Source organism: Ochotona curzoniae, unplaced genomic scaffold, assembly GCF_017591425.1.
Source record: "Ochotona curzoniae isolate NIBS_2020 unplaced genomic scaffold, NIBS_Ocur_1.0 contig_1274, whole genome shotgun sequence".
NCBI classification, from domain to species: Eukaryota; Metazoa; Chordata; class Mammalia; order Lagomorpha; family Ochotonidae; genus Ochotona; species Ochotona curzoniae.
Genome location: NW_024465023.1, coordinates 4,779,519 through 4,797,621, shown reverse-complemented (window position 1 = coordinate 4,797,621; position 18,103 = coordinate 4,779,519). Strand labels below are relative to the sequence as shown.

General features: G+C 41.6%; 1 protein-coding gene across 2 annotated transcripts in view; it reads left to right on the top strand.

The window, feature by feature from the left end:
- The first annotated feature begins 3,260 nt into the window (after window positions 1-3,260).
- RRAGB (Ras related GTP binding B) overlaps window positions 3,261-18,103 on the top strand; it is a 29,029-nt gene continuing 14,186 nt past the window's right edge. Inside the window, exons 1-6 of one of the 2 annotated variants that reach the window (XM_040997916.1) lie at window positions 3,261-3,803; window positions 4,706-4,739; window positions 8,921-9,020; window positions 13,380-13,463; window positions 15,369-15,435; window positions 17,287-17,509. In XM_040997916.1, coding sequence (XP_040853850.1) covers window positions 3,712-3,803; window positions 4,706-4,739; window positions 8,921-9,020; window positions 13,380-13,463; window positions 15,369-15,435; window positions 17,287-17,509 — 600 coding nt within the window. In that variant the 5' untranslated portion in view covers window positions 3,261-3,711. The remainder of the gene's footprint in view (window positions 3,804-4,705; window positions 4,740-8,920; window positions 9,021-13,379; window positions 13,464-15,368; window positions 15,436-17,286; window positions 17,510-18,103) is intronic. The other variant, XM_040997924.1, reaches the window with a different exon arrangement.

Here is an 18,103-nt window from a genome sequence, read left to right as displayed (position 1 = left end):
CAGGGTCCCAAGGCTTTGAGCCGTCCTCAACTGCTTTTTCAGGTCACAAACAGGGAGCTGGAAAGGAAATGGAGCCACAGGGATATGAATCAGCACCCATATGGGATCCTGGCACTTGCAAGGCGAGGACTTTAGCCACTAGGCTGCCGTGCTGGGGCCGTCCGTTGGGTATTTTAATTTCACCCTTTGAAAAACTGCCTGCTCATTTCCTTTTCCCGTTTTCCTTTTTTTTTTTTAAAGATTAATTTATTTTTATTTGATAAGCAGATGGACAGAGTGAAGGAGAGACATAGAGAGATCCTCCATCTGTTGATTTACTTCACAAATGGTCGCAAGAACTGGAGTTTGCTGGTCCAAAGCCAGAAGCCTGGAGCTTCTTCCAGGTCTCCCATGTGGGTGCAGGAGACCAAGAACTTGGGCCATCCTCCACTGCTTTCCCAGGCCATAAACGGGGAACTGGAAGGGTAGTGGAGCAATCGGGACTGGAACCAGAGCCTATATAGGACGCCTGCACTGCAGAGGCTTAAGCTAGTATGCCACAGTCCCAGCCCTGTGCAGTTCTTAACCGATGTGGAGAACGCATTTGAAAAGAAAAGCATGATAAAAACCTTAAGTAAATCGGGTATAGAATGAGCATTCCTTAATACAATAAAATCAATTTGCTACAAACTGACTGCGAAACATTCCCACTAAGATTAAGAATCAGACAAGTTATGGGAAGCTTTTAAAGAATGGAAACCACCTCCATATTTTAAAATCAAAATATAGATCAAGGATGGATGTTTGACCTAATGATTGAGACACCATCATCTCAGAATAACTCAATCTTCAGCTTCTGACCCTAAGGTCCTGCCAGTGCAGACGTGGGAAGGCAGCCTTGGCGACTCTGATAATTATGTCCCTAACATCACTTGGGAGACTTGAATTGAATTCCTGGCTCTTGGAATTGCTGGCCCAGTCCTGACATTTTTGTGATTTGTGAAGCAAACCAACAAGTCAATGTCCTTGCTTCCTAAATAATAAAACATTTAGAAAAGGTATTATTGCAGCAGCTGGTAAGGAGGTTGGCTAATTTGAGGGCGTGGAAAAGAGACCAGTAGCAGCAAGCAGCCTACAGATTTTTATAACAGAGTTGATTAAAGGCGCAACTTGGCTGAAGAAGCCAGGGAAGAGGGGTTGGAAAGCTATCTTCAGCGAACAGCACGTACGGATTACATTGACTGTCGCAGGAGGTGCGAGGACTGATGGGGAGTATTTCACCCGCTCTGAAAACCTTTCGACCTATCAGTATAGGAAAATCACTCCGGTTAAGTTTTGCAATTATTTGGACTTGAGAACGTAACACTAGGAACAAAAACTGCAGCAGTAAGTACAAGGAGAAGCAGATAGACTGGAGAAGAGAGCCGGATCAGGACTTTGTAAACTCGTATGGAGGGTGGTGAATCTAAAGTTACATCTTAGTTTGCGACGGAAGAACTTTCCCAGTAGTGTAGGAAGTTATTGGAACATAGCTGAGTAGGGAAGGAGGCAAGACATTGATGAGCAATACAACTGAAGAAAGGATAGTTAAAGCAGAATTAAGTCCTGCCCCCCCCCCGTGGGAATGGCAGGTGTGGAGAGAAATGGTTTTTCAGGATGGTCCTCCTTCATGTGTGTGTGTCTATCACTTCCCAGATGGCCACGAAAGCCATTATAATGTGTAACACATAATGCATTTCTTATATATAGTTATGGGATTCATATTAAACTTATATATGGTACAGAAAAGTTTAAGACAAATTGTATTAACCCCGACCCCTGTAACCCTTTCTAGAAGACACCTTTCAAAGCCATAGGGAGTTCTTACTGGTGGTCACCGTATGCAAATACAGCACACATACACCAGTGGACCGCCCTTCAGTTACCCGTTGTAGACTTTATTTACTTTTATTTTAAAGATTTATTTATTTATTTATTCAGTTACATATTTCTATCAGAAAGGCAGGTTTTCAGAGAGAAGGAGACTCAGAGGGAAAGGTATCTCCCATCTGCTGGCTATTCCTCACGTGGCCGCCAAGGCCAGAGCTGCACAGATCCAAAGCCAGGAGCCAGGAGCTTTTTCCAGGTCTCCCATGGGAGTGGGCCCAAAAACTTAGGACATGCTGTGCTGCTTTCCTAGCGCATAAGCTGGGAACTGGATCGGAAATGGAGCAGCCAGAACATGAAGTAGTTCGCATCCAGGATGCTGGCGCCACGGAGGATTGGCCGGTGAGCCACTGCGCTGGCCCTATTTACTTTTTTTTTTTTTTAAGATTTATTTATTTTTATTGCAAAGTCAGATGTACAGAGAGGAGGAGAGACAGAGAGAAAGCTCTTCCATCCGATAATTCACTCCACAAGTGACTGCAATGGCCAGTGCTGCGCTGATCCGAAGCCAGGAGCCAGGAGCCTCTTCTGGGTCTTCCACATGGGTGCAGGGTCCCAAGGCTTTGGGCCGTCCTCGACTGCTTTCCCAGGCCACAGGCAGGGAGCTGGATGGGAAGTGGGGCTGCCGGGATTAGAACTGGCGCCTACATGCGATCCTGGCACGTTCAAAGCGAGAACTTTAGCTGCTAGGCCACGGCACCAGGCCCACCTATTTACTTCTTGTTGTGGTAAATAAGAATGTATTTCTCACATTATTTTAAATAGATATATGTGCTAAAATCTTAAATGAGTCCTTGGTCCTTGCAAGAAGGATAATTCTGAGCAGTTATTACCTGAAAGACACGGTAATAAGCGATTTGGGCGTATTAATTCGTTTAATTACAAATTCAGCTACAGGGACTAACAATAAAAATACAGGAAGATAAAGACTGCTTGGCGTTCCCCAGCAAAAATCATTATGAGTGAACAACAGTAGAATCCAGTAAACAACAGTAAAACCCAGTAGCTTGAAGGAGCCGAAATCGCAATCGTCTCCTTTAATTCTCTGGCTGACAGACGGCCGGCCAAAGGGCAGGGAGGGACCAGAGGGTCCCACATTCTAACCCTGGGCTGGCTCTCCGCTTCGTACAAGAGAAGCGGGGGAGATGAGATGAGCGGGGCCAAGTCACGTGATGCCTTCAGACACTCTGGCTATCCCTCCACAGTCTCTATGGTATTCTTTCCAGTCCACCCGCCCCTTGGGTAGCGGCAGTCACGTGATAGGCTCCGGGTTTACGGCAGGTGCACACGTGATGCAGGCCCGCAGTCTGGCGGCTGCGGTGAGATACCTGGGCTCCTGAAGGGCGGGCACAGATGATAACCGCCGGCGGCGGCGGCGGATTCCCGGTCGGCCAGGCAGGGAGCCAGGAGCCGGCCGACAGCTTAACGCCTAAGGCACTGCTCGGCTCCTTCGACTTTGTCCGCCCTCCGCGGTCTCTACCTTTTTGCGGTGAAGTTACCTTTGGGTTTCTAGACCTTGGGGTCTGAGGCCCAGACTTGGGGTGAACTTCTAACCCACCTCTCGTTTTTTCCCTTAATCGTCTTTTGTGCTGCTCAGGTTTTTCGCCTTTGAGCTGGTTTGCTAGGCCGTGCTTTGAAGCCAGCTCTGAACGGTAAAGGTAACTGTGGGGAAAGCGGCCCCCCAGTGGACATAGACGGAGGCAGGAACCTCCGTTAATTAGACTAGGCAGATAAGGGGGGGGCTGAGCAAAGGGGCCAAAAACAATACTGCGGATTTAGAAGGCACTGGAAAGAACTTGTTGCAAGATGGAAGAATCTGACTCTGAGAAAACGATGGAGAAAGAAAATTTGGGGTCAAGAATGGATCCTCAACTAGGGGAACCGGAAGGATCTCTAGGGTGGGTGAAGATATTATTAGCAAGCCTTAAAGGGAGGGTGTTTTAACTAATGAGAGCTTTATGAATTAGACTATCCCCCTCTCCCCATCAAAGATAAGTTGCTTCAACTTCCCAGTAATATTGACTGGCATCATGCTTTTGACCAAGGGATGAGCTGAAAAGCGGATTGATGCTAACTGGGCAAACCACCCTTGGGACAGGACTGGCAGCATTCTTGCATGTATATATGTGGTGGGTGGAGGACGGGTAGTGGGGAGAGGATGGCGGTGGTGGCATTATAAATGAAGAGGCAGTTCGGAGTTATGAATGATCAGTAATGGGTATTTGATATCACCCTGTTGACGAAAAGATGGCTAGTTCAGAAGCCAGTGGCCGAAGTGTTTTCTGTGTCAGATTTGTACCTGAATCTGAGGTTTGTATGTACGTGTTTTGTGTCTTTGATGAGTAAAATGGAGTTTGGAAGGACAACCAAAGAAGTGAAGATAATTCCAGATTTTAAACATGTAAACGTCATTAAAAAATAGGAGGCTGATTTTTGTTTGTTGCTAACACATGTGAAGTTTACAATATCAGTTGATTTATTAATCTCTGTATATGCTGCTTTGATTACTTTTAAAATGAAAAAATCAATGTTAAATTTTTCATCACTGATTTGTATTCCTAAGTAAATCAAGCTGGAGTTACTTCGTGGTGTTTTTATCAGAGGCCGCGGAGTGTGAACACAGCTTTGTGTTTAGGAAAACGAGGACCTCCTCTGAACCTAAGTCTGAAATAGAGCTGTGCTCAGCTGTTTGCTAAATAGTCTCCTTTGAGACTCCATATTTATTTGTATGTCTTTAATTTCCGTTTCTAAGGTAATTAACTATATCATGAAATTTCTGTCTTTTGGTTTATATCTGCAGGTGGGCGCTACCAAACACAGTCATGAAGAAAAAGGTAAGATGTGATAGGGACCGCAGAAGCATGAAGGCGAAGGGCACAAGTTGCTCTTGAGGCACTCCGTGCTGTATAAATGCAGCCTTTCCCGGATTATTGCAGCACCCTTCCACGAGCTTCCCCGTCATAGCTGTCTTGCTTCTCAAATGTGCTTTTTCTAGTTAATGAATTTGGGTTGCTCATGTATTTAATGGCATATGCTATCTTATAAAAATCTATTCTTGATTAAGCCATCCATCATACCTATCACCGTGTCAGTCATACAGAATTTGTTCTCCATATTTACAAATTGATCGGCATGTTGTGAAAGTCATGCACGCATAGGCATCGCCTACACTTTCACTCTTAGCTCAGCTCAGATATTGCCATTATAAGGTTTTACATGATTTCTGTAGAAGGAATTTTAAACTGCTTGTTTTGCTTGTTTTTTTTTTTTTTCGGGAGTTAATAGTACATTAGATTCTTAGGGCCGCAGCAAATGAATACAACATAATTCTCATGTTCATGTGGTATTAATACAAAGAGAACAGATTCAATATAGCTGATAGATAACAGTTTTAAGAATACAATGATACATCCTCCCCTCCTCTCTCCCTCTCTCCTTCGTTTTTCCCTTCCCTTCTCTTTTTTTTCTCTTTCATTTTTAATTTTTAAGATAACATCTTTACATTACAGTCAAAGGCTTAACGCCACTAGAGTTCAACAAGAAAAAAGATTAAACATGAGTCAAATGAAAAGATGAATTCATACAGTATAGTTTAAAATAATATCATTATAGCTACAGTAGCAAATCATAGGTTTTACAAAGATGTGAAACATTGTTTGAGAAGCCATATTTATAGCAAAGTGATATAGATATCCATTTCTTTCTCCCCCCCCTTTTAAATTTTAGCTCCCACGTGTAAGTGAGAGTATGTAACATTTGTCTTTCTCTAACCCTCCTTTTGTGCTCTTATGTTGGCATATCTTACCCTGGGGTTTTAGACAGAATCACCAAGAAACAAAATGGTGATGTTACTGATCTCTTAGGGCTGTTGTAGAATTTAAATGAGTAAATGACTGTGAAGCTGGGATCAATAAGCCTTTCATTAAGCAATTGAAATCTTGATAGTAAAATGTATAGTTCTATCATAAACTCGTCTAATCACTTAGTTCTGTAATTCCAGTTTGCTAATGGAACATTCTTGATGTGTCTGTCTTGTGGATCTCTTTGAATTTTGGGACGCAGGGGCACTGTTACATGAAAAAGACACAGGGGACCAAGGATCAGGAATCCAAGGCAAGAAGTTTATTGTAAGCTTTCCTTATATCCATTCTATCTGGATCTCTAAGCAGCATTCAGTAACAGACAATCCTGGGATTATTTTGGTTGCAAGAACACCCTGTCTTCTAGTTAGTGAGATATAGTTAATGTGATACATAGTTATAAACATCCAAGGCAGTATCCCTAAAGCACTTGTCAGTTCTCTTGGACTTGCACTCTTTTTTTTTCCCTGGGTCATTAGGCTACAGTTGTTTGTCGAGGACTAAAAGCAAGCCTAAGTGCTGAGTGAGCCAGTGAGGCGTGAGGCACAGCCTGTTACCTAGGCAATTTCTGGGGGCCCTCGTGGGGACTTGCCTCCTGGCCTTCCCAAAGACCAAAGTTCACAGCCTGGTTATCAGGTTTCAGCACACCCTGCTCCAAGTTCCTCATGGCTACACTGCTTGAGTTTATGTGAACATGGATGCCTAAAAATACCAAAACTTTCTATATGAATAGCAATAAAAATGAATGATTCCCCAGTGTATTCATATATCAAAATATCACACTATATATAATACAATTATTTTTCAATTAAAAATTTAAAGGCCAAAACTTCTGGAGCAGCTTTAGGTTAGCTTGTCAGTTGCATTTCCTTAGTGGTAAAAAGTTGCTGGATGACATCAAGGCTGAGTGTAGTAATTTTTATGAATATTCCTTGTACTTGCAATCAGAAGTTTTGATAAAATATCTTACAGTTAAGGGTATAAGATGTATCCCATTCATCCTGGCCCCTGGCATTGGCCTGGACAAACCCTGGCTGTTGTCGGCATCTGATAGTGAACTAACTGATAAAAGATTGATACCCCCCCACTCCTTTTCTCCTTATAAGAGAAATTAATCTTTTTTGTTCCTATGTTTTTAATTTATATTTGTTTTAAAGATTTATTTTTTATTAGAAAGTCAGATATACAGAGAGAAGGAGAGATAAAGAAAAAGATCTTCCATCCAATGATTCACTCCCCAGGTGGCCCCGATGGCCAGAGCTGAGCTGATCAGGAGCTTCCCCCAGGTCTCCCACGCAGGTGCAGGGTCCCAAGGCTTTGGGCTGTCCTCGACTGCTTTCCCAGGCCACAGGCAGGGAGTTGGATGGGAAGTGGAGCTGCCAGGATTAGAACTGGCGCCAGTTTGGGATTCCATTGCATGCAAGGTGAGAACTTTAGCTACTAGGCTGCTGTGCTAGGCCCTCACATATATTTTTTTTTTCTCTTAAATACTACCATTGAGAAGATGGTCACCATCTTATTTCTATTGAATAATTTTCATTGTAAAAAAAACTCTGGATTTTGTTTTGATAGCTTGTTCATTCCTTTGATGAATATATTTCGATTGTTAGTTTAAACACAGAGAAGACTGCCTGCTCTTCAAGGAGTTGGAGTCTTATGAAAAACAAGCCCCTGAAATCAATTATGTGTAGTGCATTATGGTCTTTAAGTGGTATAGAATGTCATGAGAGGACAGGCATCTCCAGCAGCCTTGGGCTTCCGGGGCTGAGAGGCTCCCTCTTAAAACTTATTTATTTGAAAGGCGCAGAGGCAGAAAGAGACAGATATACACACACGGAGAGAAGAGAGATCTGCCATTATTTGCTTCATTCCCCAAATGCCTTACCTGCCTGGGCGAGGCCAGGTCAGAGCCGGAAACTGGAAACTGCTTCTCCCCCCGTGAGTAGCAGCAATGAACTGCTTGAGGTATGCCTGCCTGTCACCCAGGATGCACACCAGTGGGACAGTCAAATCTGATCTGCGGTGGGGACCAGGTCAAATGCCCACCACAGAGAAGCTCCTGGAAGGGGCGGTTACAGAACCAGGTGTTGAAGATTAAGTAGAAAATATCTGAAGATAACACAGCATGGAGACTGTCATAGAGGCACGACTCCCTGGAAGCCCGAGAGCCGTCAGAGTCTACAGGCAGTTTAGTTGATGCTAAATGTTCCAGGCCTTGCGGGACAGGAGATCAGCGCAAAGAAATAGATGTGCTAGTCGGAAGAGGGCTTATATGTCGCGTAAGCACTTGATCCTGTAGGCCTTAGGAGGCTTTGAAAAAGGACAAGGGGCGAGACAATAGTCAGTGGAATACAGTTAGGGAGGCAGTTAGGGAGGTAGGTGGAAAGAATAGACCTAAGGGCACAGGTTGAAGGTTTACCTTGAGCAACAGGAAGAACTTTCAGGTGTACTGAAATTGTCTGCTAGGTAGGTCAGGGCTTAAAATGTTAAATTATGAGAAAACAGGATTTAACAGCATTTAGTTTCCTTCTCAAAATGGCATGTTTCATCAGTCATATATACACACACGTAAGATTTATTTCTTTTATATTTGAAAACAGATCCACAGAGAGAAGGAGAGACAGCGAGGGAAAAGATCCTCCTTCCACTGGTTCACTCCCCAAATGGCCACAACAGCCAGAGCTGAGCCGCCCTGAAGCCAAGAGCCAGGGATTTTTTTTCTGGGTCTCGCGTATGGGTACAGGGTCCCAAGGACCTGGACCATCTTCCACTGCTTTCCCAGGTCACAATCATGGAACTTGATTGGAAGTGGAGCAGCTAGGACATGAACCGTCACCTATTTGGGATGCTGGTACCTGGAGGTGAAGAATTAGCCTTTTAAACCATAGTGTTGGCCCCCAGTTCTAAATATATTATAGTGCATATTAGTAATGTAACAAATTCATTGTAGTTCCATTGCCAAGAGAATCATAGTTTCTGATTAGGTATGTACCTGGTACCTGGAAATGCTATGTGCAACAGTCTTGTTGATTGCAAGTATTTACACTAGATTTTGATACTGTGATTTCAGTAAAATATCAAATGCAAGAGAGAAATGGGTGCCTTTAGACTGTATTGGTAACTTTTTTTCTTCTGTTTTTCCGTTTTGCCCTTAGGTGCTGTTGATGGGTAAAAGCGGGTCTGGTAAGACCAGCATGAGATCTATTATCTTTGCAAATTATATTGCCAGAGACACACGTCGCCTTGGTGCAACAAGTAAGATGTTTTAGCTTTTTGTAAAGTCAGGTGATCTTAACTATTAATCTGCATAACACACTTTGTTGGCTTGGGAATGCCGGAGGTTTGGGGAACTTGTTTTGAAGCATGTCTCTCATTTTTTGCATTTCTGCTTGAGAGTTGTCACCTAATTCTGGTTACTACTGCTCACTCTTAAAAAGATGCTTTCTTTTCTAGGTTGCTTACAAATTAAAATGCCTTTGTCCAACTTCTTGTGTATCCCAGTACTTCTTGAACATGCATAGGGGCCCTCGTGGTTGTTTTGGGTGAGGAGAGTGTTTGTTTTAAACTATTATTGTACAAAGGCAAATTCGTAGTTATTAACAAGCATAAAAATAAAATATCTTAACAGGTTTTTGTTTTCTTTCCTTTTTTTTTTTTTTGAAGCATTTATTTATCCTTGTCCTCAGCAAGAGTAGACCGTGGGTGTGGAAAAGAGGAAAGTACATCTGATATTTATTCTACTTTTCTTCCTGGATCTCCACTGATACTGTCCTGGAACTCTGGATTAGGAGATGCAGCAGTGCCCTTTAATGTTTGAATGTTAGCCCATTCACTAAGGCTGCCGTGGCTGGCAGGACCTTCAGTCTGTGGTCCTAGTAGAACCCTTCCATTTCTGGGCTGCAATGCCATTTTGTCATATAGCATCCAAACATTTCTAGATTCTCTACTGGTCTCTGGCTTCTAGAAGAAAGTATCACCCTACCCGATCTTTAAATATTTCTAATCTGGGTTTCTCTCTCTCTCTCTCTCTTTTTTTTTTTTTTTTTACTCTTCTAGGGACAAGTCAACCACTACTTTATAAGGTATCTCATTCTGGTTCGAAAAAGAAACAAACAAAAAAAACATATTTTACAATTGTATTGGATTTCAGACCCTAGGATACAGAGGAGAAGGGCACCTCATTTTTGTTGTCATAGTGCTTGAAGTGTGGTATAGACTCTCATAATTTGGGCATTAGACAGACTCCTTAGGAAGACCCCTGCACTATTTTCTCTTCATTTTTTGAGCTACTCTTTTTGTTCTCTGGAACCTCTACCAAGTATTTAAAGATGGAGAGCATTTAAATTTATCCAGACCCATCCCTTGCCTTCTAAATCAAACATCTCTGGTTCTCCTACCTACTCCTAATTTGATATAGTTCTGAAGCATCTTTATGGATTTGTTCCAATGTGTCTACATTTTTCTTCAGGCTTTGAGATTCAATTGAAGGTGCAGTGAGATATAGAGTAGACCTACTGCATCTCTTATAGATATTGTGATAAGTCTCTGTGATATGTATCTCACTTAATTTTCACATATGATATTGGCCAAAAATTACAGTCAAGATGGTATGCTGCGGCCTGTCATGCCTCTAGAGTTGATATCTTTGACTCTTCCCTCTAGAAAGTTCAGCTGTCTGCATTTTTCTTGTGTTGATTTGCTAGATTTTAAAAAATCTTTCTTCTTCCAAGTATCTGGGCCTAATAACTGAATGATTTCGGATTAGAGGGAGGTTTATCAAACTGTTATTTTCCAGGTATGCTGTTATATTTTGGTCCTCAAGTTAACTTCATTTTATTAAATGATGAAAGTTTGACTGAGAAGTTAATATCATCCAGCTATAAACATTAGAGTTTGAATGTCAGACTATGCTCCCGCCTGTCTAGCCTGAGTCGAACATATTCTGACAGGTGTCATTGTGTATTTATGAAATACTACGTTGACTTTAATGTATTAGTGTTTTCTTCTTTTAGTTTGTCATTCCTGCAAAAAGTTCAGTTTTATTTGATTAAAGTTGAAATTTGAAGTAAGGATGCAGAATGATGGTAATCAGTTTATTGGAGGACTGTTAAGATGTGTATATGAGAACAGTAAATTTGTCAATTAAGATGTGATAATCAAGTAAGTATTTTAGTCTCAAACACTGCTGACAGCTCTGAGACTTCCTACCTTCTCAAAATTCTCTGTTCCCTTGGGTTTTATTTAATACTCTAGTTTCCTGATTTTCTGCCTTGATGTTTAAGCATCCCTCTCCTGCTTAAAAAAAAATAATAATCTTAGTCACAGTGTTTTCTTCTTTCTGCCCCCTAAGTGTATGTGATTTCCCCAAAGCTCTGTTCTTGGTTATTCTCACTTGCTCTTATGGCAACAGGGCAGGAAGACCAGCACTCGAGGCCAGTGTCACGGACAAGAGACTGAAGAGGAAGCAGGAACAGGAATTACAAAGTACCTTATCAGACATGTTAGGTAGTTGGACCTGATGGTAGAGCACAGACCCTGAGAGTTTTAAACAGTAATGTATTGTTATCAGATACATACATTTTATTTTTTGTATTTTCAATTATAAAATCATACTCATGAAAAATTCAGCAACTCCCAAGTATAGGCATTCTGTGCTCTCCCTCTCTCAGGCCTGCTTTCTGCAGAAAGCCACAATTAGCAATTGTGAGGTAATCCTTCTGGCCTTTCTCTTGTTGGGCATATATAATCATTTATCTATAGAGATGGGGTTCCCCTTGCCTCCTCTTAGAGAAGAATGGAAGGAAAATGCGCATTTTGAAAGATTATCATTTCTCTATGTGGAGGATAGATTGGAGGGAAACGGGTAGAAATAGGTTGACCAGTTTGGATACCTTTTTAAAAAGTTTTATTTATTTTTACTGAATAGTCAAAATTACAGAGAGAGAAGGAGAGACAAAGACAGATTCCGTCTGTTGCTCGCTTACCAAATGGCTGCATTGGCTGGAGCTGCATTGGCTCTCGGTCTCCCACATGGATGCAACAGCCTAAGTTGTTGGACCAGTATCTGCTGGTCATAGCAGGCCATACGCAGGGAGGTGGGTCAGAAGTGGAGCACCTGGGACTTCAGCTGACACCTACTGTGCTGGTCCCCTAGGATACTATTTTAGAGATTTATTTTTTTATTATTTTTTTATTGGAAAGGCGGATATACAGAGAAGAGAGACAGAGAGGAAGATCTTCCGTCCGATGATTCACTCCCCAAGTGAGCCGCAATGGCCGATGCTATGCCGATCCAAAGCCAGGAGCCTCTTCCGGGTCTCCCACGTGGGTGCAGGGTCCCAAAGCTTTGGGCTGTCCTCGACTGCTTTCCCAGGCCACAAGCAGGGAGCTGGAAGGCACAGGCAGGGAGCTGGAAGGGAAGCGGGGCTGCCGGGATAGAACCGGCGCCCATATGGGATCCTGGGCATGCAAGGCGAGGACCTTAACCACTGTGCCACAGCGCTGGGCCCTAGGATACTATTTTAATAGACTGGATAAGAAATGCCAGGAGCTTGATTTGGTTTGTGATGGTAATGGTATGATGAGAAGCAAATGGAGTTGGGAAGTATTTAAGAGACAGAGTCAGTATGATTAACTGGTAGATTTGGAAAATGGAGAGGGAAAGAGTGAATTGAAGATGAAACTCAGATTTTGACTTAGGAAACTGGTTAAATTCACTGAGATGAGAGCACTCAAAGGGAAGGAAAGGTACGGAAGTGAGTTGGATGTGGATGCAGTCAGTTTTGCGCAGCTAAGATTTATTCCAGTGTGTATGAGACGAAAAGGAGAAAAATCCAGAGATGCGTATTTTTGAGTTATTATGTCCAAATGGTAAATAAAATGATGTAACTGGATTAACTTGCTTTGGGGGAAGAAAACATAGATGAGAAGGCAGCTAAGAAAGGAGTCCTGAACTCTTAACATTTAAGGGACAGGGCTTGGCGTGGTAGCCTAGCAGCTAAAGTCGTTGCCTTGCATGACCCAGGATCCCATATGGGTACCAGTTCTAATCCCAGCAGCCCTGCTTCCCATCCAGCTCCCTGCTTGTGGCCTGGGAAAGCAGTCGAGGACGGCTCAAAGCCTTGGGACCCTGCACCTGTGTGGGAGACCCAGAGGAAGTTCCTGGCTCTTGGCTTCAGGTTGGCGCAGCTCCAACCATTGCAGCCACTTGGACAGATCTTCATCTCTGTCTCTCCTCCTCTCTTTATATCTGACTTTCCAATAAAAATAAAATAAATCTTTAAAAAACATTTAAGGGACAGAAAGAAGAATAGGAAGTTGTGAGGGAGAATCTTTCCAAGAGCTCCTAGATACGATATGAGAGGCCAAGAGAAGAGACAATTTTGAGAAGAGAGTAGTCAACAGTGTCATGCCGCAGCAGGTAAGACAAGGACTGAAACGGTCGCTGAGTTGGTAATGGGGCCATTGGCCACTTGAGAAAAATGTCCATGCTGTGGGAGTAGAAACCAGATTTCTATCCCATATGCCCCATGTTTAAACAGTCACTGAATCCTGTCACTTTTTTGTTATTGTCTTTCCTTTTCTCAGTAGCACTTCTTTCCATTTTTTTTTTAGTACTAGACCGTTTACATAGTCTTCAAATTAATAGCAGTTTGAGCACCTACTCTCTCGTAGACTCTGTTGGAAATACAAAGACATGTAAGATACGATTCCTTTTCCAAAGAGGGGGAAATAAAGGGGAGAAGGGAAGTAGTTTGGGCACCTACTACGTGCCAGGCACTTTATGTATGATCATTCATCGAATCTCCACAGTAATCCTATGAGGTCAGTACCGTATGTCCCTCCTTTCTTTTTTTAACTAAAGAAAAAAAAAATGATACTTGTACTGACTTGTCCAAGGTCACCCAGAGATATAGAGTTTGTATTTGAACTATGATTGTTTGATTTCAAAACTCACATTTTAAATAGTGCTTTTTTGCATGTAATCTAATTTATAAGAATATTGCACAAAAGTAATGGTAGTCAGTTTAAGCTTTAGGATGGAAAAATATTTCTGTGCAATCAGTTGACTGGCATAAAATTACATAGATGGTAATTGTTAGGCTTTGAGATATTTTCAGATTCAATATTTTGGTTATTCCTCCTTGGGAGTTTTAGTGCCTGGCAGAGAGTAGATGCTTAATAAATGTTTGGATGAATTTAGAGAGAGATACTATGGTAAGTGGGGGTAGCGAGACAAGGTTTTTTAGAGGAAGTGGGGTTTAGGCTGTGACTTAACATGAATGTGACTTTAAAAGAAGGATGGGGAGGGCTTTTCAGGTAGACACAGAATAGGCAAATGTAGGCCAGGGTGGGGAGGGAGGAGGGTGAGGGTGGGGAGGGGAAGGCAGAGGTCGCAAACAGGCAGACCGTATGCTAGATAAGGCCTGTAAATATATTTTATTTGACCCATGTAATATTTTTTTTAAAAAATGGAATTTGTTGTCAACATGTAAAAGTTTGCAAAACAATCTGATTCCCCACTATTACTGAAAAATTTTGAAGATCTGATCTGAGTCCACATTCCTTCATGGCAAACAAGCCAGAACTGAGTAGCTGCTGCCCATTCTACTCTCACACCAGGTGCACAGATACCCTTCATATATAGCCAACTTTGCTCATGTACAAGTTTACTGGCCTCACTTAGCAAGTTTGCGACCCCTGATGTTAAGTGTTGGGGATTGGGGCGGTAGTGTGGTTTCGCGGGGCTGTGAATAAACCAAATTGTTCTGGAGTGGAAACGTTTTATTAATGGGGCTCATTGGGGGAATATATAGGTCAGCTGTCATCCACATTGTGAAGGACCTCCAAAGTCCCTGTGAAGGCATGGAAGAGCCATTTTAAGTGTTTGAAATGGGGAGTGACATGTTCAAAGTAGTGTTAAGAAGAGGAGCCTGGTAGGAAACTATAAGATGAAGTGGATAAAGCTTTCTGGTGGGAAGGCAGTTAGGGAGCCAATACTGTAAGAAGTAATAGTATAGACGTGAGATAAAGGCCTTCGTTAGGGTTAGTAGTAGGTCATAGAAGAAATAACAGAATTGAGAGTAATTACAAGGGACTAGCAATTAATTGAAAATGGACAGAGGACTTGAAAAATGGCAAAATATAGGGTCATTAAGTAAAAAGGAAATCAACAGTGAGAATCAGTTTTGTTATATTTTATGTCCCGTTTTGTTTGATTTTTATTAGTGTTATTTTTTTTAATTTTGCATTTTTGTGTGTACAAGAAGTTAATGTGGGCAGCGGGGGCAGGAAAGATCTGTTAAGAGTATTTGTCACTGTCTCACATGGTGAAGTTATAACATTAATGTTGCAAATTGCTTCTGCTCTAAGTACTAAACTAAAAAGTAAAGTAACTTGCATGAGAGCTAGTTCTGTGGTTCAGTATAGTTTAAGTGCTCACCTTGCCACTAAACCACACTACCAAGCTAAAAGTTATCTTCTTGTAGCTTTGAGCATTTCACTCCACTTTGGTCCTTCTAAATTCCACGGGTTCGTGCTTTGCTTAGTTTGAATTTCATTTTGCATGCTACAGTTACTAGATTTGTTGTATTTGTTTTCCAGTTGATGTAGAACATTCTCATGTTCGATTTCTGGGAAACCTGGTGTTGAACCTGTGGGACTGTGGTGGGTGAGTATCACGTGCTTGCGTGTTTGTGAGGCTGACGGCTGTAATCACTGCACCTAGCATCATCAGCATGATGACTAAACCTTGAGGCTCCGTCAGAGTGGCAGAGGACAGAAATTAGTGAACATTTATCCATGAAACATCTCTGACTTTTACGTGATAGTACAAACGACTCTGTAACGCATTTAAATACAGCTGCTACAAGGTCCATCTAGGCGTCTGTAGTATGGGAAAAATTCTCCTTTTGTAGGGGGATGGTAGGGTTCTATCTCATTTGGTCTTCAGCCATTGTCGGGTTCTTAGCTGTCAAACCATCCTGCTTTATTGTTAAATGTTTCACAGCTATCTTCCCTTCATTGCAGTGCTATGGAGCACATCTTGAGCACACATTTTCTCGCTGAATTAGCTGGTTTTGAGAGACAGGATAGCAGACAGCTTTTCCTCTCATCCCCAAGACACTCACCAAATAGCTCATCACAAATGCCTACTATTCTCATGTGAAGGTACATCAAAAGGTTGATGAAAATGAAGTAAAAGTTGTATATTTTGCTTAAAATATTGAAATCTATGCATATTTTTTTCACAATACACATTCCCAGGTAGTTTCTGAAGACTGCTGAGGTTGTCTCTGCGCTGTGATCATTGGTGTACTGTGGAGCAGCCAATACAGTGTCTGATGACCAGGAGAATAGGCGCTTGAATTAGATTGGTATTTATAGTTCAGCTCTGTCAGCTGCGTTTATCTCAGATTATTGAAACTCTCAGAGCTATAGTTCCACCATGTGTAGCATAAGGATAGTACTGGAGACAGCTTGTTACTCAGTACCCTCTGTGATAGATTTAGTTATCATCGTTTTATAGCTGTTTGTGCAAATCAAGATTTATTGAAGTAATGCAGTAGTCAAAATCTGTCTCTGAACATGACTCCATGCTTCCTAGCAGGGAGATTACTAATGGCTAGAGACTACTGTCTCTCTCTCCATGAAAATCCTCCCTCATTATCATTGCTTCCAATTCCCTAACCTGTATTAAGAGGCTGGTGTAAGTACCATGGTTTTCTGGCAATAAGATGTGAACTTTACTTTCACAGACTGTGCAGGTTCAGGGAGATATTTATTCTCCCCAAGTGTCACAACTAATCAGTAGTAAAGTGCAGTTCTAGAAAGTAGGTTCATACTTTTTCACTGCTAGACAACGTTACTGTTTTCTGCTGACTAGTTGGTGTTGAGGACTTGGAAAATATCACATAGCTCCCATGGCCTAAGGAGCAAAAAACAGCATTTTTTCTTAGAAGTAATCCTTGGAGTCATTTTTGGATACAATATTTAGTCAGCAAATGTTCATTGTTTATTTTAAAAACAATGGGAAACAGTAATAGATTTGGCCCATTGTCTTCATGGAATTCGTTGTCTGGTGAAGTTAACTCCATTAATTAAACACAAAGACAATTATGAACTCATGGATGTGAGGTTATAAATAAGAGGACTGTATTTTCATAGAGCCCAGGTGAGTTGGTTAGTCCAAGTTGCTAGTATGCACCGAGAGGCAGTAAGCACGGAACTAAACTCTAAAGAGACAAATAGGAGTTAGCTAGATGAGGAGATAAGAGGTAACAGTTGAGATAGAAGAGACTTCATGTGTAAAGGCCTCCTGGGGGATTAACTCTGGAACTCTTGAGGAACCGAGAGAAGCCTAGTACTTGTCACCCAAGAGGAAAGGTAAGGCCAGACTTATTTGCTACTATTTGTCCTTTAAATTGAAGTCTTTTGCATTGGTCCAGCCAACAAAAATAGATTATAAGCAGGAGTGGTTGAACTGAGGACTTCTGTACCATCTAGATTTTTTTCTTAACAGGCAAGACACCTTCATGGAAAATTATTTTACTAGCCAAAGGGACAACATTTTCCGAAATGTTGAGGTTCTGATTTATGTCTTCGATGTGGAGAGCCGTGAACTGGAGAAGGACATGCACTATTACCAGTCATGTCTGGAAGCCATTCTGCAGAACTCACCAGATGCCAAAATCTTTTGCTTGGTGCACAAAATGGATCTGGTACAGGAAGATCAACGGGATCTGGTAGGAAGCACAAAAGGCACTGTCAAATGGTTCACATGCTTTAAACACTTTATGTGGAGGTGCAGGTAACTTTGTGCCATTCTCTTAGGGAAAAAAAATTCCCATCAAAATCCAACACTTGCCTAGAGAAAACACTCTTAAGTACATTTTCATGGTAGTTTTGAGTGATTGCTTTATGGTTTTATGAATGCCCATTTCAACATCTCTGAAGATATATTGAATTCTTTTTTAATTTAAAAATTCTTTATTTTTCATGATACAGTTTCTTCGGCTCAGGGATTTTTCCCTCCTACTTCCTCCCTTCTCTTCTGCCCCCCACTGTTTTCCCATATTTTGTAACAATAGTTTAGTCCCTCAACAAGAGTATTCTTTAAGGAATTTTAAGCTTAATTTTGAAATTTCTTTATTTCATTAAATATTGAGACTTGAAATTTAAAAATAAAAATGGTTAAAGTGCCTTCCTAAATACCAATTTCAGCCAAGGCATATGTTTTACTTCATTTGTATATATTAGGCCTCTCCAGAACAATAGAACTAGTTGTGTGTGTTTGTGTGTGAGTGCATGTGCACATGTGTGGATGCATATGAAGAGAA